The sequence below is a fragment of the Caretta caretta genome, chromosome 4 (assembly GCF_965140235.1).
Source record: "Caretta caretta isolate rCarCar2 chromosome 4, rCarCar1.hap1, whole genome shotgun sequence".
In the NCBI taxonomy this organism is placed as follows: Eukaryota; Metazoa; Chordata; order Testudines; family Cheloniidae; genus Caretta; species Caretta caretta.
In genome coordinates this window covers 91,885,430-91,910,990 of record NC_134209.1, presented here as the reverse complement: position 1 = coordinate 91,910,990, position 25,561 = coordinate 91,885,430, and the positions used below count along the sequence as shown (strand labels likewise).

The following is a 25,561-nucleotide window of genomic DNA, read 5'->3' as shown; positions in this document are numbered from 1 at the left end:
AGACCTCCTATCCCTTGTTAAGTGCCATGCATTAATAATAATGAATTAAAATAGTCTTGTAATAGGTTTGTGTCTAGAGCCTGGAATAAGTGCAGTAAGAAGATCAAAATGAGAGAATGCTTTATTTATCTTAGCTTGACAGAAATCATCCCAGAGCCATACTCATATGTATTCTGAAACATATGTATACCTCAAATCTTTTCAACACTATGACTATAATAAGGTGTAGGTAGGATACTGCATCTCAAAGCCAAGACACAGTAATCCACAAACCATGCTATAATCAAATCCCACAGTAGCTTTAACATGGAGAATGAATAGATAAACTATGGATTTATTTGCACAGTTGCATATAACTTAATTAAAACACAAGTAAGGACAATACATGGTATGTGACTTAAGATGCAGTGTTTATTAATCAATAATGCTATGGCTGTATATTAAATTAACATGTACTGTTTGACTAATTTCTTTCAGCTGCAGATATTTTGAATCACACATGCAGATTTTATTTTCAAATGTAAAACGGTTTACATTATTTGGATTGGAAAATTTAGCGCATGATTGGATTTGGATTTGCTTCCTAACAAGTGATTTTATTCCACAGTGACAAATCTTTTAGAAGAAAGGAGTTGATTCACAGAGCTGAAAATCCATATTTGTGTAGGAAGTTAAGTAATTTATTAGGGACAAATTCAGGGTGAATGGTGTGCTCCTGCAATCTGCAAAATCCCTTTCTGCTGCATGCATGTGGATGACTTTTAATTACTCTACATGCCAAAGAGAAAACTAAATTCAGGTAAAAGAGGAGCAACAGGGTTCACATCTGAAAACTGCAGTCTTATTAGGAAAGAGACTGTCCTAAAAGGTGGTATGATTGTCAGGGACAGGAACTTGTTTCTATTAGGGCATTCTTTTCAAACTGGCTACTTCTTTAAAGTGGTCACTATTCAAATATTTATAAATGCCATTGTGAGTAGTTAGTAGTATTGCTGGTCTGTGGTGTAGAAAGTACAGACTGTGAATTCTCTGATAGGTTTTATGACTTTTTTGTTCGGAAAGCATATAGGCACAGATGTTTTTCAAGCTATTTAGCCATTGGTCTGCTCAGCATTGTGAGTCTGAGTCCCAATTTCCTAAGTCACTTTGACTTACTTCAACTGTCATTAAGACTCTTATCGTAACTAGGATTTTCCCCTGTGTTCGCTAATCTGAGTTAAGAACGTATCTCCCCACCCCCGCCCAGTGAAGACTAGGCCTAGGAGAGCAAAGGGGAAGACAGTGACATCTAATGTCCTATCAGGAGGCTGAGGTTAGCTGAAGGAGGGCATAATTATGGTAGGTAAATTAGAGTGATTGAAAGAGGGGATTTAACAAAGAAAAGGGTGGGAAGGAGGGGAAAAGGTGGATTTTGTTGTTTTCTGTCACTGAGATTGTAGCCGCTCAGTATAAATGCATTAGATTCTGAGGTGCTCCTATACTACAGTAGGGCTGCCATAATAAGTACCTTACATAGACAGATGTAAAATTATTGCAGTTTTGGAGCAAGATTAATTAGTTGTTACATTATTTCTTCTAGAGCCATATTTTATGAGCATCCACAATCCTAAACTATTATAATCTGTCTGTTTTTAAATATCCAAGTCGCAAGACTTCTGGCCATATTTCAAGTATCTATGCTAGTATATACAACCCCAATCATGTCCCTACTCACCCTTTTAGATGTTCTACTATCGAATCTTAGATTACAAGGTGACCAGGTTTTTTTCTATGGTGGCCCTCAGGATATGGAAATCTGTCCTCTTGACATCAACCTTGGGCTGCCACTTCTGCCTTTATACAACTTCTGAAAACATTTCTTTTTCAGCTCTATCTTTGACATAATTATTGTCAAGCTCTCCTATGATAATCTTGAACTTAAATCATTATTAGTGGCTCAAGTCTTGCTGTTTCTCAAATCAAAACTTTTGTATAACTAGTCAAATTGTGACTAGCTGTACCAAGAAGTAATCACTTAAAATGTTGAGAACTTGTTTCTCTAAACCTTGTCCTGGTGGTGTCATATGATCCGATGATATGCAGGTATTTGAAGTCACCCGTTGTTACTAGTTCATTCGATCTAGGTATCTGCTATTATACGTATACTGTTATGCTTTAGTGTATTCATGTGTATTCTGCTGTATGGTCTGCTTCACTCAGAAATTTGATCCCGCTATATTCCATTGAATCAACCTTTTACTGGAACCATCTATTTACTTGAATCAATTTTTTTTAATTTTTTGGTTTTCTGTAGCTTTAGATCTTTTTCAATGAAATAGAACTAACTTCAGCATAGCAAGATGCTTCTAAATTAAAACCTTACTGCATTTTGGCAAAAAAAAAAATCTTTTTTTCCCGTGTCCATCTGAAGTGGAGTATATTAATCATATGAGTTGGTTTATCTTGTGTGTGAATCAAATGCATCATATTAAGTATTGCTGCCTGCAGTATCCCACCTTGCATGAACTCATAAAATCTGTGAATATCCATAACTGAAATTAAAATATAAGATTTCAGTCTAAATTATGAAAATTGCCTAACAATTCAGTCTTCATAGTGTGTAGAATGCTCAATCAAGTTGTTAAAACATAGAAATTGTCAAACTAATTTTCTAATCAAGTGTCCTTTCTCTGACAGTGGTCCATATCAGATATCAGGAACAGGTATAAAAACTACGGCTAATCAAAAATTTTCCTCTTTTTTGTTTGGATGGTTGGTTTTTCAACAAAGCAAACATTCAGGGAAAGTATCTGCTTTTCTTGAGGGTTGGTTTTTTTTAAGTTAATATTTTCATCTGAAAACCAGTATGTGTTTGCATTTTTGTGTTTGGGATTTTTGGTTATTCCATTTAAAAATTGATTTCCTCCCTCCTCCCAGCCAGCTGTAGTAAAAACATCATAATGGACAATTCTGAAAAAAATAAGCATAAGAAGAAAGCTTCCTCCTAGCTCCAGGCATTTAGGGACACAATTATTTTAACCTGCTATATGGTTATAAAATAATTATTTACAAATATGTAAACAGCTCATTACATGACTTGTATAAAATGTCGCACATGGATCTGCACTTAGCTTGGCAGCTGTGCTCTGTGCTATGAACTGTAGGTCACATCCTGATCTTAGATGTATGCACCTAGCTATAATTCACAGTCGATGTGTACAAATCTGAGGGCAGAATCTGGCACACTCGTATCAAAACACAGCTTCAAAAATAAAAGGCTTACTGTAAACAAACAATGACTAAATTCACAGAACATGCTTTCTTTGCAAACTAGATCACAGCTATCATCGTGGGTAGAAGTACTGGACCTGCTATAGATCCTGTAGACTCAAGGAAGGAACTGCTGCTGGGAACGAAGATGTCCACTACGACTGCTGCTGCTAATTAGCTGGATTATTTTCAGGCAGTTTGGTCCATTGTGAAGCATATGGTAAGTGTTTTATATTTTCAGCTGACTTAAGAAATTGCTTTGCTTGTTGTTGTGGGTACACTGTGTTGCCCATAGGAGAGTGATGATTTGGATTATGAAAGTAACTCTTGTTTGCTGAGCTAGCAGTTACTGCTTTTTAATCCCATTCCCTTCACCAAGCCTCAGCAAAGGGGCATGCCACATAAGAGCTCAATAGAATGTGGAGGGAAGGATTCTTCACTCTTTAGTAGCTTCTCCATATGCTATGATCCTTATGTGGAGGAGAATGGCTGACAAACTGGACCCTTTGTGCCCCATCCCCCATATAACCGAATGACACAAAAGGAGCCCCCGTGAAGCACAGTTTTGTAACATTTCAGAGGTACAGGGATACACAAAGGCTCATTTAATGTCTGTGAGGTGCTTTAAGACCCCGTGCACTTTTATGGTTCCTTTCATCAAGGTAGTATTTTTTTAAAGCAATTAATAATAAAAAAAAAATCCCAGGCTGACACTTCTTTGGTAAAGCACATTTTTAGCTCTGAGTTACAAGCCTGTGCAAACTGGGTTGAAGAGCAACAAGATAATTAGAGTGAATATGTCCTGTGTAATAAGACTAAATCTATCCTTTGCTGCAGTGTTGTCTTATATCTTACATTGTGTTTATCAAAGTAGTTAAGAGATTGCAATAATAATCCATCTGACTACCTCAAATCCAACGCAGAGGTTAATGGTACATGATGATTTGCATATGATAGCACCACTATTATGGGTAATATGCTTCTTTCTTGGCAGCACCATAACTGTACATATATTTTAATGATGATTGATTGTCCTTTTTCACAGCTGAATGTATTGGAATACTAATCACTCTTTTATATTGAGTGAATTGGTGTTTTTTGCTGTTATAGCATGATATCAGCAATTTCAGTGGGAAAGATTCCTTCAGGAATCTTTTGTGTACAGAATTTTTATTCATAGGTGAGAGCTCTTTAATCTTTTGTGGGGGACTAGATGTTATTACATCAGATATTCTTCTGAGAAAAAGTGACTGAGCTTAAAAATGAGACCCTTAAGGAAAACTTGATTTCTGTGATTTTTAAATGGACCTTGTCAACGTGGTTAGGCCCCACAATGTACTGTACTTTACCAGATGATACGCACATCTCATGAAGCATATATGTACATATAGCTGTTTGAGACAGGTTTAGATTTTTAGAGGACCCAGTGTGCAAAAGATACTAAAATATATTTAATGCCTCAACATTCCTGTTTTCTGTATTATACATAACTTTCAAGGAGGAAGCCTGGGATTTTCTTCCTTTAAGGAAGAGGCACACTTCTTATCCTAAAGAGGTTAACAATATCTCCTTCAATAAAATTTTAAAAAGCAGGCAAGAAGGAGAAGCGTGAAAATTCAGACTGGAATAAATCTCTTTTTGTTAAATGAACTGTTCTTAGTTTCACAAAAAGTCTGCAATGTCACCGTTGAATTTTAATCTTACAAAATTAATCAAGACATTGACAGCTATGTAATAAAAATGAATGTATTTCCTATTAGTGTGAACACAACAAATTTGAAAGCACATAATCTATACGTATGAAGGAATTCTTTGCTATGTGTTCCTCTTGCTATTACTGAAGATGTGAATCTGGAAGCAAATCACAAGCCAAGCTCTCTTGCTTGCTCTTGTGAGATCATAATTGTGTGTTTGCATGAACAGTGTACTGCCATTGTAATAATTATGATGTCCTGTAGTCAATATTATAACCTCTCTGCAACTTCAAGTAGGAGTAGACAATGTCTGTAAGGAAGAAAGCTCTTCTTTAAATAGAGGTATTTTATTAGCCTGAGTAAGAAAGAAAATCACGGAAAAATGTGATTGAATGGTTTTGTTTGTAGAAAGGGAAATAAACAATAAGTAAAATAACACATCAAGACTTTACATGCAACATAAATATATCTTAAAACCATAGTGCATTTTTAAACCATAAATTATTGGACGGGGTGCCAGAGATGAGAGTTTTATTGTAATAATCCTAAGGATTTTTAATTATACTTTCATTTTTATTTCAAAAGCTAACTTAATTTGCATGCTGCATACTAAATTGAATTTTATTTTCAGAGTGGAAAATCTTCAGATATTTTGGAGCTAACTGACAGTTCGGTGATCTTGGGGGGTTTTTTGTTTTTGTTTTGTTTTCATTTTTAAGTATGGTGTAACTGAACATTTTTCACAGCTCTTCAGTGTTTGTGTGTTGTCAGAATTTTCATCCCATATCCATTACATCTATATGCTAATGCTTGCCTAGCACTTCTGGTTTTCAGAATAAGCCTTTTGAGGTTAGAATGTGGTCCACAGACACAAGGGTTCCTTTCTCCTGCTCTTGCAAGCAAATTTCACAGGTCTTAATGCTGGCTGAGCAGCTACACTGTGATGGAGAAGTAAGAGTCAACAGCAGTATTATGTAATGCTCAGGAATATGTTAGTTTTGCTTCACAGACAGGGGGAGCATTCTAAACACAGTCTATTCATGTTGTTGTTAATGGGGAGAGAGGGAGACACTCTTCCTCAAACAGTTGACTCAGGTCCTCTTTACACTGCACTTTATGCATTGCACACTGTGGAACAAGAAGACAGGTAACATGCTCTAAAACTTAACTTGCTAGAGTAAGAAAAAGTATTTCCCATTCCCAGCAGATAAATTTCCAGTACAGAAGGTCACTAAACACTTTTTAAATGTTGCTAGCAACTGGAGATTTAATAGGGCATGCAAATAAAGACGTGGCTTGAGATAATTCTGTACTCTATCCCTGCCTTGGGATACCATAATAAGGCCACAGGAGAACTGAAATATAAATGGATGATAGTAATTCCAATGCTTTTTCCATATTAAATGAAGACTGACAAAAGTGTGCACTCTCTCTGTATAGAAGAGTACAGAATTTGGGGGATTGCAGGCATCAGCACACCTTCTCATGAGGGTGTTCTTAAACAAAGGATGGGGGGCAAATGAGAGATGGAAAAGTACTGGTTAATCATGTTAGTCTATCATCATTTCAGTGCAAGAGAGTTCTGGGGGAATAAATGTATGCTGTATAGTCATAGTGATGGCACCTGAAGTGCAGGGAAAGGACCAGCAAAAGGGCAGAGTGGCCATGGGCGTTTCAGTGGTTGTATGGCAGGACCAAAGCAGGAAGAGGGCCATTTCTGTTCAGTGCTGCCTTCCAGGAGCAGGTAATGTGGTCAGAGGTATGAGAGAAATGGCAAGATTTGCCAACAGATTTATTGCATATGATAAATTACACATACGTTTAATACATCACTTCCCCCTTCATGCTGTGTGTGTCTGTGTGTGTATACAGATAATTGACTACATAAACTTCAGCCTGCTCTCCCACTGCTAGTCTGCTGCCTTGTATCTGTCAAACATGCTGGGGGAAAAGGGGCTTTCTGATAAATTGAAGAAATGGAGGATATGTATAAACAGAGTGCCTAAACATACATAGCAACTAATTGTATATTTCCATCAGGCAGTCTCTTATACAATGTACAGAAAATATATTGTTTATAAACTGACAACACTGCTTTAAGTTCATAAAAAATAAGCAAATTGGTGTTTGACTATAAATAAAAAGCAATTGAAGATTTCAAAATTATTGTAACTTTTCCCCCTTGCATGTTATGTGAAATATTTTATCTGGGTAGCTATACTACCCTGGTTTTTGCTTTTAATTGCAGACGACTGAGGGTGAAGTTAGGTCAATACTCAGAAGGGAGAACTCTTTGAAGAACAGTGATATTGCAGTATGGAAGGAGGACTAGGGAATTTCAGCAGAGAGTCCTGTGGCACCTTATAGACTAACAGACGTATTGGAGCATAAGCTTTTGTGGGTGAATACCCACTTTGTAAGATCCGATGAAGTGGATATTCACCCATGAAAGCTTATGCTCCAATACATCTGTTAGTCTATAAGGTACCACAGGACTCTTTGCCGCTTTTACAGATCCAGACTCACACAGCTACCCCTCTGATACTAGGCAAATTTCAATGACTTTGCAGAGGTGTCAGTTTTGTGTTCTGAAAAATTGATCATTTATTCATGGCATAACACCAAAGTCTTCAACACTAATGGCACTCTGTAGGAATGGATGTTTTATTTCAGGATTTGAAGCAGGTGGTCAGACCTCCAACTATCTGGACTCTAGCCTAGTTCCTTGTTTGTCTCTAACCCCTCTCATGCTGTACGGATATACAATACTGAAGCTTCCTGATGTAATGGTGTAACTGTACCTCATGATTCAGGGGCATTCCCAGTACATTGAATTGACCTCCATAAATTTGGGAAGAAGCACAAGTGTTTGTAGAGCAAAAAAGATCAGAACAGCATAAACAATGAAAAATGTTTTAAAAGCACATGCTCCCCAAATTAGAAAGTTCAAGAGATCCTTAAAACTTCTAGAATTCATATGATGCTCCAGGACCTCCGATCTTTTATCGCAAAGAGTGTTCACAGAACACAGCACTTTACTGCTTCTGGTCTGCGGAGTTCATGCTGGTTAATTCTGGGGCAAAGCCTACCAGCCAGCTTACACCTGTCCAATGCAAGGAATATTACCTGCTGGAGCTAAGCTGATTTATGTAGTCAGGATACCATCTGGCCACACTCCAGTCCTGACAGAGAAGCAGGCATAGACTGTTTCCACCTCTGCTGAATAATCTGGAGTGAGGGAATCCTTTCTCTTTCAGTGGCCTCAGAGTAACTGCTCCAATAACAGTGAGGCCTGTCTACTATCTGACTCTTGGGTGGAAGCTCCAGCTTCCAACCCTGTTCTCCAGCTCATTATGCAGGTCTTCAGGTTTCTTTGCTGGCTGACACGGTAGGTAGAGCTGACAGTTGAGAATCACAGCTAGCCAATCAACAGAGAGAGGGGAAGCTGAGGGAAGGGAATGCTAAACAACCAGCAAGGAAAGAGAAGAGTCACCACTGTAGTCTCAGCTGCTGCTGCTGAGAAAAGAAGAAGATAACCCTGTCTGTGAAGGGCTGGGGAAGAGGGGAAACTAATGGATTGCAGGAAGAGTAAAATTCGCAGGGGCTAGATCGATAGGGGAATAAATAGTGTGGATTCTGAGGATGATTGATATATTCCTGTGGAGCTAATTGATCATTTTGAAGGGGGGAGCTGATGGATTTGGTGAGGAGTTGCGCAGTTGGGTGCCCACTATGTCATTTGATGCATATATTTCTCTGGGTTTATTTCACCAGCATAGGCAGGTGTCTGCACAGCCCAGATGCTGTGCTGTGTGTTGGGCCAGGCCCGGAGTTGGTTTTGGAAAAGTCACACCACTATATGGTTTCATGCTGTCTGCAGAATTAGGAAGACAATGCTGCATCAGTTAATCATCCAAATATGAGCTGGATGAATATAAACTTCATAACCATGAGAGCTGGAGTTTTAATTATTTAAATGAAAGCTCTAATTTGGCAGTGGCTGATGGGTAAGGCCTGTCCCATCACTAGGGAAAGTTCCCTACTTGTGATGAGTAGATTTGTGAAGCCTTGATGTTAGGAGGCACACCCTTCATACTGCTCCTATGCACTTAGGGTAGAAATCATCCTTGCACAAGAGGACCCATTTAGGGCCCTCCCTGCTGCTTAAACACTTAATATGAGATTTGGACAGGTCCTCTGCACTGGGGGTGAATTTCAACCATAAAGAATCTTTGATCACCAACCTGTAACACTAGTACACTGACAGGTCTATCTTATGGAGGCAATTTAAATGTGGGAAGCGATTCAGACACATACATAGCATCCCACGGGTGAGAGAACTGAAGTGTTCAAAAACTGTGAAGTGATTTCCTTTCTCTGGTTAATTGAATGCTTCTATAATACTTGATAGTTAGAAGTATCTTGAATTCACAGCACACTTTAAGTTTGGAAAGTTTTCAGAACTTACCAATTAGTGCAATTGTGGGTAGAATACTTACCTCCCTGCCTCCATGCACCTGTTAAGTTTTGTAGTGAACCGCCAACAGATGGTGCTTTTGGGGAGGGAACACAAGCTATTATCTGGCACATTATGCAGACCCAGTTGCAAGCAAGGGGCACAGGTCTGACTTTTGAATAAAGGGATGTAATGAGGTGGGGTGGCCTCCTGAGGACCCGGAGTGGGAGAGTCCCCCACACTGAGCCCTGATGGGCAGGGCCAGGGCCTAGTTGCCTCTACCCCAGGAAGTGGGTGGGAGGGGCAGAAAGTATAAAAGGCAGCCCAGAAAGCTGACTAGGGAGGCAACCACCCGAGGCACCAGACACCTCCTGTGGCCTCCCAAGCTGGGAAGCGGCGGAAGGTGCCAAAGGAGCAGAGGACTGGCCGGGGCCACCGGGGCTGGTAGCTGATTCAGACCTGGAGGAAGCAGACAACTGGCCTGTACCACCCAGACCACTGTCGGACCTGAGCCTGGAGGGAGAGGATGACTAGCCTGGACCACCGATGGACCAGATCCCCAAAGACCTGCTTGTGGTCCCGGAAGCCACCGTCAACCTCAACCCCTCCTCACAGCAACAGGAACACCAAGAAGGGGAGCGTGGAAGTGGCCCAGGGGTAACAAACCCCTGTCTGGCTGCAACGCTGACAGAGGGAGAGTCAGCATGTTGCGGCATGGATCCCCACTGACAAAGCACTTTGTCACTGCTAGGGCCCTGGGCTGGGACGCAGTGGAGTGGATAGACCTGCATCCCACCTGCCACCCCAACCTGGGGGTGGCAGTCTCCCCTTCCTCAGGCTGGAAGCCTGAGCCTCAGACTCTTTGTTGCCCCACCTTGATCCAGGGCCTGGGCTAATTGACTGTTTGTTTGCCACTCAGCCTGCACACAGGCCTGAGACTCAGATTCTTTGCTGTTCCGCCCTAATCCAGGGCTGGGGCCAATTGACTGTTTGTTTGTTTGTTTCCCGCCCAACCTGCACTCAGGCCTGGGGCCCAGCTGCGAGCGGAGACCGCTTCATTCCCCATGGCGGCCAACGTATCAGTGACGTAGTGAGGCAGGGTGGCTTCCCAAGGACCTGGAGTTGGAGGGCCCCCTCACTGAGCCACTACAAGGGAATATAAGAAGGGCCATAGTGGGTCAGTGCAGGTACAGTGTATCTGCTGGATCGCTCTTGTCCTTGTGCTTCTTGACTCCCTCAGAGAATTCTACTAGACTGGTGAGGCATGATTTCCCTTTTCAAAAGCAGTGTTGACTTTTCCTCAACATACTGTGTTCATCTGTGTCTGATCATTCTGTTCTTTACTATAGTTTCAACCAATTTGCCTGGTTAGTGAAGTTAGGCTTAATAGCCTGAAAATGCCAGGATCACCTCTGTAGCCTTTTAAAAAAATTGGCATTATGTTAGCTATCCTCCAGTCATCTGGTACAAAGACTGATTTAAGCAATAAGTTATATACCAGTTAGTAGTTCTGCAATTTCATATAGAGTTCCTTCAGAACTCTTGAGTGAATCCCATCTAGTCCTGGTGACTTATTACTGTTTAATTTATCAACTTGTTCCAAAACCTTCTCTAATGACAACTCAGTCTGAGACAGTTCCTCAGATTTGTCACCTAAAAAGAATGGCTCGCATGTGGGGAGTGGTGCAGAAAAGTAGGTCAAGTATCATACTTGTAACAAGACGAGCCACACGTGGAGGTAAATGAGGTGAAATCAGGTGTTTCAGGAATTGAATCATCAGCATCACAATTCTTTTACTACGTTTACACTTCACAATAAACCCTTAGTGCTTGTATTTGTCTGAGGTATCTGTTCTCAAGACAATAATGTACTCTTCTAAAGACTGGCACCATTGCAAAATTACTTCATTAATGTGTAACATTTATATACCTATCAGTGTAGCATATATATCACTTTAACTAGACTTTTGACAGAATGGTATGTTAGAAAATGTAACCATAATATCAAACTACACTGATAGGTATTTAATACTATTATGGTGCCTTTTCTTGTGTACTTTTCTACTAATTAAACTATGCTTATATACACTATACTGTAGATATCAAATAAAGTGAAGTACTTACAAATGCTAATGTCAAACCAGTGCCTTATACTATGCTTTGAACATATGTTAAATACACACAGTAAAAGCACCATATAAATAACATTATAAAAGTGCCTTATTAGGTTATATCTACACGCAAAATAAATTCTTATAGAAGGCCTCTTGTGTATTGTAGCTCCAGTGCTGCAGAATCTGATGTGGAACTTGTTTGTCATGTGCTGCAGAAATATTCCACCTGCCAGAGAAAATGGCTGCTTTACCTTCTGGATCTATGACACTTCAGTTGCCATTGTGTGCTCTATCTGTCCTCCAAACTGCCACCCTCTTTCTGCTAGTCAAATGATTAGCATTCAAGACATTAGCGCAGATTGTAAACAAAGGATTAATCATCCTCTTCCTGGTTGTTGCTGCAAGAAAAAAAATACAGGAAGCATCACATTGTAGAACCACCATCTAGAAGCTGTCTCTTTTTCTCGGGTGGGATGAAGAGAAGGGCTTCTTTGCACAGCTTTCTCATATACACATATATGTGTGGAATATTGCTCATGCAGATTTTTTTCTGAGCTGATTGAAAAAGAGTAAATATTTTTAGTGAAACGGTTTGGCATCTTTTTCAGTTTTTTTCCCACTGGAAAAAATGTGCTGAAAATTTTCCAGTCTATTTTGTAGTCATGAAATATACCGAAGGCCAGAGGATGGTTTTACTCATCGTTCCTGAGGGTACACCTAAAATGGGGTTTTACCGGATTCCACCTTGTCTGTGCTGTTCAATGTGTAGATGAATACAAGAGCTACAATCCCTTCAATATGACATCTAACTCTCATCTGACCTAGACTGTATTGTCATATATTGTGCCCAGTGTCTTGTCGATCTTGGGGCTAATTGGCTGAGACTCTGTCCAGATAAGATGAAGTGATACTGGTAGGTTGAGGAAAGCAAAAAGATGACACAGTGAGAGTGATATCTGACTGCCATTTGTTATTAGAATTTACACTCTGATTAATCTTACTCTCCTATACTCAGCTATAGACCAGCAGGTATGATCAGTGGCAATATGTACATATGAACATGTACTGACCAGTACTATATATTGTAAGTGCATCAGTGGTGCACATGATTACAGGGAACCTGTTGGAATGTAAAACAATTGATTAAAACATCTATTAATCATTTATAAACTACTTATAAATGTTTCCTTAATATAAAGTGTGACAATAATTTCATTCAGTGTATGCTACCTTGCACTTGGCCACATGGAATTTTAATTGCCTTTATGTTATCCAGGCTTTTTTTTTTTTAATGAAAACTTCCTTGACTGCTCAATGTCCTGTAAATTTGTACTGATCTAAGTAAATTTTTCTTCTCAGCATATTTTACCACTTTGCTATTTATCTCCTCTTTAAAATCACTGTTAGATGCATTAACCAACACTGATCCTAGCACTGATCCTTCGAATAACCAATTACTAATTTGTTTCCACTCTGGAAATCATCCCTTCTTTGCTTCCTATCTCTGAACTAGTTCTGAAGGCCATGACAACTTTATCTTTTTGCCCTGTGGTTTCTACTTTTCTCTGAATTGCCTCTGACAGATTTTATTAAAAGGGTTTTGGTTTTTTTTGGAAGACCAAATTATATCCACAAGTTCTTCTCTAGCCTCATTTTATTAATTCTCTCAAAGAATACTAAGCAATTTAAGAGGCACATAATTTATCATTACAAAAGTTGTACTGTTTTTTCCCCATTAAATTATTCATCAAGGTAATTTATTCTTACTTCACAATCCCTATGCCTTCTCTTCCCCTCCACCCCACTCCCCCCAAAGTAGTTCTTCTGGTACTGAGTTGAGGCTCTGTAGTAGTTAATTCCCATGATTATTCTTAGTGGATTTAAGGATGGCACCAAAAAGACCATCCTCAAGTCATGAAGTGTGTCTGCTTTTTAAGAGTGTAAGTTATTTTTCTTCATAGATCAGTAACTTTGTTTTTTATCTGCGTTAGAATTCAGGTGAATGTGATTCACCATACTGGAAGTTGTAGTGATTCAAAAATGCCTGTACAATTTGGGGATACATATTCATCAAGGAAGTCGGATATAATGTTTCCTCTATATGGCTATAGTGTGATTTAGACCAAGAATACTGTGTTTAATTCTGGACCACATTGCCAGAAAAATAATGTTAAACTGGAAGGTTTCAGAGTAGCAGCCTTGTTAGTCTGGTATCCACAAAAAGAAAAGGAGTACTTGTGGCACCTTAGAGACGGAGAAATTTATTTGAGCATAAGCTTTCATAAGTTACAGCTCACTTCATCAGATGCATTCCGATGAAGTGAGCTGTAGCTCACGAAAGCTTATGCTCAAATAAATTGGTTAGTCTCTAAGGTGCCACAAGTACTCTTTTTCGTTGAACTGGAAGTAGTTCAAAGGAAAGAAACAAAAATAAACAACGGGCTGCTGGAATGATTTACGAGGAAATATTCAAGAATTAACTGGTATTTTTTATGATAAGGGAGAGGGGAATATCAATTTATGCACATTTTAAGATTGTGAATATCAAAGATGGAGAGGTATTACTTGACCTTCAATGGTCTTCTAAAGGTAGCAGTGGAAGCCCTATTACATGGGATGTTTAAACTACAATGAACAGAACACTAGGAAATGCATATTGTAGAGAAGAGTACTGCAATGGCAGAGCAATGGATTTTTCATATCAAGGCAGAGATGGTTTCCTGTGGAATGTCCAGCATAAAGGGTTCTAAACCTGCTTGGAGCCTTTGGGTGCTACCATAATATAAATGTTTGATAGTAATAATAATGATTCTGTTCAGATTTGGCTAGACACAAAACTGGGAACAAAAAACACTACGATGTTTCAAACAAATTCAGATTTGTTGGCAATATTTACTCAGATGTAGTGGAATACCTAGCAAACATATGACCACTGTCCATCTGAAACCCATAAAAAATTGTTAAACTGTGCCTGTCTGATTAGGTTCTAATACTACAATAATCACTATGGTATTAGCGTATATAAGAAGTGTATAACCTATAAGTGTATAAGCGTATATATACGTTTATACGTATATAAGCTTATAACCTAAGAAGGACATCTAAACAAGCTCCAACTGTGACGTAAGCTAAGAATTCATGAAATGGGACAAAGGTAAAAACTAACATTGTCTGATGTATAAAGTAACAGCTTTTGTCTTTCTCAGCTATAGCATGGAGACGCTGTATAGATTTTTTTAACAAAAGCAGCATTGAACTTTATCCATTTGGCACAGACTAAACAAAGCCAGCATACTGTATTGGACTGATTTCAAATAGTCTTGCCCCCTGAAGCATGTTTGTGAGATGTATAGTATCTGACAGAAAGGCAATTAAACTGGGGCCCTGTGACCTTGAGAGAGACGTTAAATTTGTACATTTCCAATATGTTTAACCATTTGCTTTGTTACTGTACTGTTTGATATTGACAAGAATATGCAAAGCTAAGTACCACTAAAAACAACAGCAAGAAAGGAGACTAGTTCTATTTTGTAAATGAAAGCAAAGCCCTGGCAACATCATAAAATATATACATATCCACTCCTTTGGGCTGTACAACTCTAATTTTTTTTTAATATAGAGAAGATCAGACTAGGGTGGGGAACAGATGCAATTTTATATAAAGTGAAATTAAAGAAAAGAACATAAGGAATCAATTAAAATTCTCTCATCAAATCTAAAAATTCAGTGACTTTGAAACGGCTGATTTCTGATATGGTATGTTTAATGTACAGACCTCAAGACTGTCGTTATCATGATGGTCCTCAAGATGTCATTGATCACATAAGCAGAGTGATTTGAATCTCTTGGTAAGCTAAGCTGGGTGCACTCAAACAATATGCATTTTAATACAGTCAAATGCAAGGACATACATCTAGGAACAAGAATATAGGCCAGACTTATAGATTGAGGACAGTATCCTAGAAAGTAGTGACCTTGTAATAGACACGGCGGTCATGGTGGATAACCAAACTGAACATGAGCTCCCAGTGCAATGCTGTGGATAAAAAGGCTAATACAGTATAAACAAGAAAATAGAGAGTAGGAGCAAGGAGGTGATATCACCTCCGCTTACAGCACTGGGGAGACTGTTATTGCGCTGCTGTGTCCAGTTCTGGTGTCCATGCTTTAAAAAGGATATTGAAAAATGTGAGGGAGTCTAGAGAAGAAAAATCTTTCATGATCTGTTGGGGGCAGGGGGCAGAAATCATGCAGGGAGACACTTAAGCTAAATAGATCAAGCTCCTTGTGGAAGACTTGATCATAATCTATAAGTACTGACATAGGGAAATAATAGCTGATAATAAAGGGCTCATTAATTTAGCAGCCAAAAGCATTACCAATTCTAAAAGCTGGAATCTCCATCTCTTGAAGAACTGAAATCAAAATTGGATGCTTTTCTGAGAGAGAGGGTATAGCTCAACCACAAGTTACTGAGCTTGATGCAGGAAGTCTTTTCTGAAATTCTGTATCCTTTTATACAAGCGGTCAGACTAGATGATGATAATGGTCCCTTCTGGCCTTAAATTAATGTATAGAAGCATTTTCTAGTAGCAAAACTATGTTGTTTAAATCAATGCTGTTTATATAATATGATGGTGGTACACAAATTCAGTTGGGGCTCAAAGTTGCCTTTTAAAAATATTTAATTTGTGTGCTTCTCTACTTCCTTGTTTTGACCAGGATTGTAAATGGAAATGATGACATACTGCTAGAATGGCTTTAGGCATTTCTAAACTTACCTTAACTAGGTTTCAGAGTAACAGCCGTGTTAGTCTGTATTCGCAAAAAGAAAAGGAGTACTTGTGGCACCTTAGAGACTAACCAATTCATTTGAGCATAAGCTTTCGTGAGCTACAGCTCACTTCATCGGATGCGTACTGTGGACAGTTTCCACAGTATGCATCCGATGAAGTGAGCTGTTGCTCGTGAAAGTTTATGCTCAAATAAATTGGTTAGTCTCTAAGGTGCCACAAGTACTCCTTTTCTTTTTGCTTAACTAGGTTGTACTAGAAATGCTGCATGGCGGCAGCCTGGTATCTCAAATGCAGCGAAGCTCAGAGCTATATGTAAAAGTGTGTACAATAATTTGTGCCTTTCTTGTGTAGCTATTAAGCAATTGAATATCGGCACATGGGAATAGAAAGTTTCTATGAACAATTACTCAATTTACATGTGCACTTATGATAACCATTTAAACATGCAGTGGTACTGGTTTGTATATGCGTCCTCTGGACTGGTTCCCCTCTTTCTCCCCATCTGTAACATACCTGACCATGGCCTTGAGGGTTAATTATTATGTAATGCTTTAAGGTTCTAAAGTGCTGAATACTATTGTTTAGCCAAATGTAAGGCGCTTCTGATTTTAAACTGGGAAAATTATATTTGGAAGAAAGCACGCATGCACACACAAAGTATAGATATGTTTAAGAAATATTTCCGCTTAGACACAATATAAACATTATGTTGCTTTAAATTACTAACATCTGGCAGCAATAGGGCACCTTCGTAGTTACTTTATGTCTATAACCAAGTTCCCATGTGACCATTTGTAATTAACAAGGTCATTTGATTGTACATGTTTGTTGAACTTCCAGGGCCCATTTAATTAAAGACTACTAACAGTGATTATTTCTAATCAAGGGAATTGCTTTTATGATTGATACTATATCCTGTGTTTTTCATTGCAAGGAGACACCAGACGTCTCCTGTTCTGCATTTTATGATTATTCTGTGTATTATTATGCTATTTAATAATTTAAAGTGATTTAATCCGACATATCAATATTAGAGAGACAATGTGCATGAAATAATATCTTTTATGGAACCAACCTCTGTGGGTGAGAGAGACTGCCTTTCAGAAGCTTGAAAGCTTGTCTCTCTCACCAACAGAGGTTGGTTCCATTAAAAGATATCACCTCACACGCCTTGTCTCTCTAATATCCTGGGACCAACAAAGCTACAGCAACACTGCATATATCAATATTATCATTTTTAGAATTGCCGCCACCAATTTAAAAATTTTAAAAGGTCACAGAACAGAGCCTTTATTCTAAAGTTTTCCATTTCAAAGTCAGGGTGTTTTTATAGTCCCAGACTATACTTTTAAGCATTTAATAGTCTGGAGAATGTCATAAATCAAGTCAATTAGGTGTGATTTCCCCTTCCTAAAGCAATGCTGATGTCTTTAATTGACCAGTGCTTTTCCAACAAAAGCTCTTTGTAACCATTTAAAACTTTAATTCATAAATATTTTTACTGAATATATAGAGTTTTCAAACTAGTTTTTAAAGAAAAAAAGCTTCTGCATAAATGATGCATTTTTATTCATTTCTAACCTTGATCTCTATATACATATTGATATATTTACACACATAGGAGGAATAATGTTCCCATAGTTTTATTTCATGGTGTTGACCCAAAAGAGCCAACGATAGTAGGAACCTTAAAAGTTTGTGTCTGTTTCATGTTGGTCTCTTTCCTATGTTCAAAACAGTTCTTTGCTTAGCCTAGGTCTTGGAGGGGTGTCAAGGTTCCTCCCCCACTCTGAACTCTAGGGTACAGATGTGGGGACCTGCATGAAAACCCCCTAAGCTTACTTTTACCAGCTTAGGTTAAAACTTCCCCAAGGTACAAATTAATTTTATCCTTTGTCCTTGGAATAACCACTGCCACCACCAAACTCTAACTGGGTTTACTGGGAAACGCAGTTTGGACACGTCTTTCCTCCCAAAATCCTCCCAACCCTTGCACCCCACTTCCTGGGAAAGGTTTGGTAAAAATCCTCACCAATTTGCATAGGTGACCACAGACCCAAACCCTTGGATCTTAGAACAATGAAAAACCATTCAGTTTTCTTACAAGAAGACTTTTAATAGAAATAGAAGTAAATAGGAGTAAAGGAATCACCCCTGTAAAATCAGGATGGTAGGTACCTTACAGGGTAATTAGATTCAAAACATAGAAAATCCCTCTAGGCAAAACCTTAAGTTACAAAAGAGAGACACAGACAGAAATAGTCATTCTATTCAGCACAATTATTTTCTCCGCCATTTAAAGAAATCATAATCTAATGCATACCTAGCTAGATTACTTACTAAAAGTTCTAAGATTCCATTCCTTTTCTATCCCCGGCAAAAGCAGTATACCAACAGACACACAGACCCTTTGTTTTTCTCCCTCCTCCCAGCTTTTGAAAGTATCTTGTCTCCTCATTGGTCATTTTGGTCAGGTGCCAGCGAGGTTAGCTTTAGCTTCTTAACCCTTTACCAGTGAAAGGATTTTTCCTCTGCCCAGGAGGGATTTTAAAGGGGTTTACCCTTCCCTTTATATTTATGACAAGGGGGTTAGGGTTAGGGTCCTCAGTGAGACAGAGGACATAGAAAAAGGGAGAAATGTGCAACCATGTTTCAGTGGTAACATGTCAAGTGAAATTAAATTCCTGAATGGATAAAAGAGCCAGTTCTGTGATATGTGGTATGTGATAGAACAGTGGCTCTCAACCTTTTTGGGCTCAGGACCCATTTGTAAATGTTTTATGGCCTTTTATCTCACAACTCACTAAATAATCTCTGGGTGGAGGCCCTGGGGTGGTTTCGGTTGGATCCTGCCCTCCAGGGGGGTTGGGCCCTGCCTGGCACTTACCCCACAGTGGTGGCTCCTGCAGCTCCTGTGCTGTGGGGCTGGCTGGGCTTGGCTCTCCACTCCAGATGTTGCAACCTCTAGGGTTGCAGTGCTGCTCAGTTTTCGCCTCACCCCCCTGACTGGGCCAATTTGTGTGAGTGGAGCTGTGACCTGGCTCATGGGGTTACAGTGCCACTCATTCAAATTTGGCCTACCTGGATTCCCGTAGTCATGATGGCTGGGCTAAAGCTGAGAGACACTGGGACGCGAGAGGTTGCAGTGCCTGGAGCAGGCAGACAAGCCCAACCAGTCCCATGGGATAGGAAGTCTCACCAACCTTCTGAAACATCCTGGTGACCCAGTTTTGCTTCCCGGCCCAGGAGTTGAGAAGCCCTGTGCTAGAGGATGGGAACTTTATCTGAGATCAGTGAAAGCCTTACATAGCTTGAAAAGCCCATGCAGCATGAGTTGGATATCCATCTTTTATAACAAAAAAAATTTGTGGGGGTACACTAGTATTATTGGGTCATATCCTGAAGTGCTTATGTAGACCTTAGCCAGGCTAAACTCCCATGGACATCGATGGGCTCTTTGCCCAAGTAAAATATTAAAGCAACAATACTACTTGATGATATTACACTTCGTAAAGCTACATTGTAGTAATGTGATTTAAACACCAGACTGTCAGACCTACGTTATAACTACCATTCCTAGTCCCTGTTTCATGTTTCCCAGGCTGACAGGGCTGGAAGTGGTATGAATATACAGCCCTGTGACCCCAGATGTCCGGAAGGCAGAGGGAGCACCGTGTGTATCATTCAATACCAGCCCCTTCATCCAGTCAGGGTGGCATTGATAAGTTCCAAGTCCCCTAGGAGTCTCATCTAGTATCTTTCACTGGAGGAATGGTAGCCTCCCGGAGATCTGGGGAGTGCTGAAAGTTCAGGGAAGCATGTGTAACTGGGGAGCAGAGAAGAGGTGGAATCCGCAGGTACATCAGAAAATTGGTTGGGGGGGGAAGCTGCTGCTGCTACTATGATAGCTTGTGCCTACTTAACGATAGATTCTGGTAGAACTCAATGTGACTAAGGGTGACAAAATCTGACCCTCAGTAACAGAAAATGCCTGCGCAGAGGAAACAGATGTGGCTTTGTTATATTCAGTAGGCACTCAGTGTTGAGCCTTGAGAGAAATGCAGCCAAAAAAAAATCACCACACCTAAAGTAAACCTATATAAAATGCAAGGAAATGTAAGTGTGTAAAATCATCTTTAAAATTACCTTGGAAACTTAGGGTATGTCTACACTACGGAATAAGGTCGAATTTATAGAAGTCGGTTTTTTAGAAATCGGTTTTATATATTCGAGTGTGTGTGTCCCCACAGAAAATGCTCTAAGTGCATTAAGTGCATTAACTCGGCGGAGTGCTTCCACAGTACCGAGGCTAGAGTCGACTTCCGGAGCATTGCACTGTGGATAGCTATCCCACAGTTCCCGCAGTCTCCGCTGCCCATTGGAATTCTGGGTTGAGATCCCAATGCTTGATGGGGCTAAAACATTGTCGCGGGTGGTTCTGGGTACATATCGTCAGGCCCCCGTTCCCTCCCTCCCTCTGTGAAAGCAAGGGTAGACAATCGTTTCGTGCCTTTTTTCCTGAGTTACCTGTGCAGACGCTATACCACGGCAAGCATGGAGCCCGCTCAGGTAACCGTCACCCTATGTCTCCTGGATGCTGGCAGACGTGGTACGGCATTGCTACACAGTAGCAGCAACCTCTTGCCTTGTGGCAGCAGACGGTACAGTACGACTGGTAGCCGTCATCATCATGTCCGAGGTGCTCCTGGCCACATCGGCGGGGAGCGCCTGGACAGACATGGGTGCAGGGACTAAATTTGGAGTGACTTGACCAGGTCATTCTCTTTAGTCCTGCAGTCAGTCCTATTGAACCGTCTTATGGTGAGCAGGCAGGCGATACGGATTGCTAGCAGTCGTACTGTACCATCTTCTGCCGGGCAGGCAAGAGATGAGGATGGCTAGCAGTCGTACTGTACCATCTTCTGCCGAGCAGCCATGAGATGTGGATGGCATGCAGTCCTTCTGCACCGTCTGCTGCCAGCCAAAGATGTAAAAGATAGATGGAGTGGATCAAAACAAGAAATAGACCAGATTTGTTCTGTATTCATTTGCTTCCCCCTCTCCCCCGTCTAGGGGACTCATTCTTCTAGGTCACACTGCAGTCACTCACAGAGAAGGTGCAGCGAGGTAAATCTAGCCATGTATCAATCAGAGGCCAGACTAACCTCCTTGTTCCAATAAGAACAATAACTTAGGTGCACCATTTCTTATTGGAACCCTCCGTGAAGTCCTGCCTGAAATACTCCTTGATGTAAAGACACCCCCTTTGTTGATTTTAGCTCCCTGAAGCCAACCCTGTAAGCCATTTCGTCAGTCGCCCCTCCCTCCGTCAGAGCAACGGCAGACAATCATTCCGCGCCTTTTTTCTGTGCGGACGCCATACCAAGACAAGCATGGAGGCCGCTCAGCTCACTTTGGCAATTCGGAGCACATTAAACACCACACGCATTATCCAGCAGTATATGCAGCACCAGAACCGGGCAAAGCGATACCAGGCGAGGAGGCGACGTCAGCGCGGTCACGTGAGTGATCAGGACATGGACACAGATTTCTCTGAAAGCATGGGCCCTGCCAATGCATGCATCATGGTGCTAATGGGGCAGGTTCATGCTGTGCAACGCCGATTCTGGGCTCGGGAAACAAGCACAGACTGGTGGGACCGCATAGTGTTGCAGGTCTGGGACGATTCCCAGTGGCTGCGAAACTTTCGCATGCGTAAGGGCACTTTCATGGAACTTTGTGACTTGCTTTCCCCTGCCCTGAGGCACATGAATACCAAGATGAGAGCAGCCCTCACAGTTGAGAAACGAGTGGCGATAGCCCTGTGGAAGCTTGCAACGCCAGACAGCTACCGGTCAGTTGGGAATCAATTTGGAGTGGGCAAATCTACTGTGGGGGCTGCTGTGATGCAAGTAGCCCACGCAATCAAAGATCTGCTGATATCAAGGGTAGTGACCCTGGGAAATGTGCAGGTCATAGTGGATGGCTTTGCTGCAATGGGATTCCCTAACTGTGGTGGGGCCATAGACGGAACCCATATCCCTATCTTGGCACCGGAGCACCAAGCCGCTGAGTACATAAACCGCAAGGGGTACTTTTCGATAGTGCTGCAAGCTCTGGTGGATCACAAGGGACGTTTCACCAACATCAACGTGGGATGGCCGGGAAAGGTACATGACACTTGCATCTTCAGGAACTCTGGTCTGTTTCAAAAGCTGCAGGAAGGGACTTTATTCCCAGACCAGAAAATAACTGTTGGGGATGTTGAAATGCCTATAGGTATCCTTGGGGACCCAGCCTACCCCTTAATGCCATGGCTCATGAAGCCGTACACAGGCAGCCTGGACAGTAGTCAGGAGCTGTTCAACTACAGGCTGAGCAAGTGCAGAATGGTGGTAGAATGTGCATTTGGACGTTTAAAGGCACGCTGGCGCAGTTTACTGACTCGCTTAGACCTCAGCGAAACCAATATTCCCACTGTTATTACTGCTTGCTGTGTGCTCCACAATATCTGTGAGAGTAAGGGGGAGACGTTTATGGCGGGGTGGGAGGTTGAGGCAAATCGCCTGGCTGCTGGTTACGCACAGCCAGACACCAGGGTGGTTAGAAGAGCACAGGAGGGCGCGGTACGCATCAGAGAAGCTTTGAAAACCAGTTTCATGACTGGCCAGGCTACAGTGTGAAAGTTCTGTTTGTTTCTCCTTGATGAAACCCCCCGCCCCTTGGTTCAATCTACTTCCCTGTAAGCTAACCACCCGCCCCTCCTCCCTTCAATCACCGCTTGCAGAGGCAATAAAGTCATTGTTGCTTCACATTCATGCATTCTTTATTCATTCATCACACAAATAGGGGGATGACTACCAAGGTAGCCCAGGAGGGGTGGTGGAGGAGGGAAGGAAAATGCTACACAGCACTTTAAGCACAGCACTTTAAAAGTCTACAACTTTAAAATTTATTGAATGACAGCCTTCTTTTTTTGGGGCAATCCTCTGTGGTAGAGTCGCTGGTTGGCTGGAGGCCCCCCCACCGCGTTCTTGGGCGTCTGGGTGTGGAGGCTATGGAACTTGGGGAGGAGGGCGGTTGGTTACACAGGGGCTGTAGTGGCAGTCTGTGCTCCAGCTGCCTTTGCTGCAGCTCAACCATACACTGGAGCATACTGGTTTGGTCCTCCAGCAGCCTCAGCATTGAATCCTGCCTCCTATCATCACACTGCCGCCACATTTGAGTTTCAGCCCTGTCTTCAGCCCGCCACTTACTCTCTTCAGCCCGCCACTTACTCTCTTCAGCCGGCCACCTCTCCTCCCGGTCATTTTGTGCTTTCCTGCACTCTGACATTATTTGCCTCCACGCATTCGTCTGTGCTCTGTCAGTGTGGGACGACAGCATGAGCTCGGAGAACATGTCATTGTGAGTGTGTTTTTTTTTCTTTCTAAGCTTCACTAGCTTCTGGGAAGGAGAAGATCCTGTGATCATTGAAACACATGCAGCTGGTGGAGAAAAAAAAAGGGACAGCGGTATTTAAAAAGACACATTTTATAAAACAGTGGCTACACTCTTTCAGGGTAAACCTTGCTGTTAACATTACATACATAGCACATGTGCTTTTGTTACAAGGTCGCATTTTGCCTCCCCCCACCGCGTGGCTTCCCCCTCAACCTTCCCCACTCCCTGTGGCTAACAGCGGGGAACATTTCTGTTTAGCCACAGGCAAGCAGCCCAGCAGGAATGGGCTCCTCTGAGTGTCCCCTGAAGAAAAGCACTCTATTTCAACCAGGTGACCATGAATTATATCTCACTCTCCTGAGGATAACACAGAGAGATAAAGAACGGATGTTGTTTGAATGCCAGCAAACATACACTGCAATGCTTTGTTGTACAATGATTCCCGAGTACGTGTTACTGGCCTGGAGTTGTAAAGTGTTCTACCATGAAGGATGCAATAAGGCTGCCCTCCCCAGAAACCTTTTGCAAAGGCTTTGGGAGAACATCTAGGAGAACCGCGAATGCCAGGGCAAAGTAATCCTCTCACATGCTTGCTTTTAAACCATGTATAGTATTTTAAAAGGTATGCTCACCAGAGGTCCCTTCTCCGCCTGCTGGGTCCAGGAGGCAGCCTTGGGTGGGTTTGGGGGGTACTGGCTCCAGGTCCAGGGTGAGAAACAGTTCCTGGCTGTCGGGAAAAACGGTTTCTCCGCTTGCTTGCTGTGAGCTATCTACAACCTCATCATCATCATCTTCTTCTTCGTCCCCAAAACCTGCTTCCGTATTGCCTCCATCTCCATTGAAGGAGTCAAACAACACGGCTGGGGTAGTGGTGGCTGAACCCCCTAAAATGGCATGCAGCTCATCATAGAAGCGGCATGTTTGGGGCTCTGACCCGGAGCGGCCGTTCGTCTCTCTGGTTTTCTGGTAGGCTTGCCTCAGCTCCTTCAGTTTCACGCGGCACTGCTTCGGGTCCCTGTTATGGCCTCTGTCCTTCATGCCCTGGGAGATTTTGACAAAGGTTTTGGCATTTCGAAAACTGGAACGGAGTTCTGATAGCACGGATTCCTCTCCCCAAACAGCGATCAGATCCCATACCTCCCGTTCGGTCCATGCTGGAGCTCTTTTGTGATTCTGGGACTCCATCATGGTCACCTGTGCTGATGAGCTCTGCATGGTCACCTGCAGCTTGCCACGCTGGCCAAACAGGAAATGAGATTCAAAAGTTCGCGGTTCTTTTCCTGTCTGCCTGGCCAGTGCATCTGAGTTGAGAGTGCTGTCCAGAGCGGTCACAATGGAGCACTCTGGGATAGCTCCCGGAGGCCAATACCGTCGAATTGTGTCCACAGTACCCCAAATTCGAGCCGGCAAGGCCGATTTAAGCGCTAATCCACTTGTCAGGGGTGGAGTAAGGAAATCGATTTTAAGAGCCCTTTAAGTCGAAATAAAGGGCTTCATCGTGTGGACGGGTGCAGGTTTACATCAATTTAATGCTGCTAAATTCGACCTAAAGTCCTAGTGTAGACCAGGGCTTAGCCTAGAAAAAGGCATCAAAGGTGGTCTCTGTTGCTTATGGGCAGAAAAAAATCCCCCTAAACTGTAAGTATACATGGTGCGTATTTGTTCAAAATGTTTGATCTTTACCTTGGGTGCCTTTCTAAAAAGAATGCTGTAGTACAAACAGAACTTAGGGACTTGTTCCAGGAGCCACTTTGTTAAATTTTATGCTGGAGGTCAGACTAGATTACCATAATGATCCCTTCTGGCGTT

At 41.6% G+C, this 25,561-nt stretch overlaps 2 protein-coding genes across 2 annotated transcripts in view; one reads left to right on the top strand and one right to left on the bottom strand.

Annotated features, from left to right (window-relative positions):
- The window catches only part of SORBS2 (sorbin and SH3 domain containing 2), a 405,939-nt gene that overhangs the window by 31,169 nt on the left and 349,209 nt on the right, over positions 1-25,561 (top strand). Inside the window, exon 2 of the mRNA XM_048847985.2 lies at positions 3,314-3,469. The gene's annotated coding sequence lies outside the window, so the exon portion shown is untranslated. The remainder of the gene's footprint in view (positions 1-3,313; positions 3,470-25,561) is intronic.
- LOC125635818 (uncharacterized) lies at positions 11,887-25,168 on the bottom strand. The gene is made up of 3 exons (XM_048848012.2): positions 24,385-25,168; positions 23,691-23,796; positions 11,887-11,911 (listed from the first exon to the last, which is right to left on the bottom strand). Exons 1-3 carry the CDS (start codon positions 24,965-24,967, stop codon positions 11,887-11,889), a joined length of 714 nt encoding a protein of 237 aa, XP_048703969.2. The 5' UTR covers positions 24,968-25,168.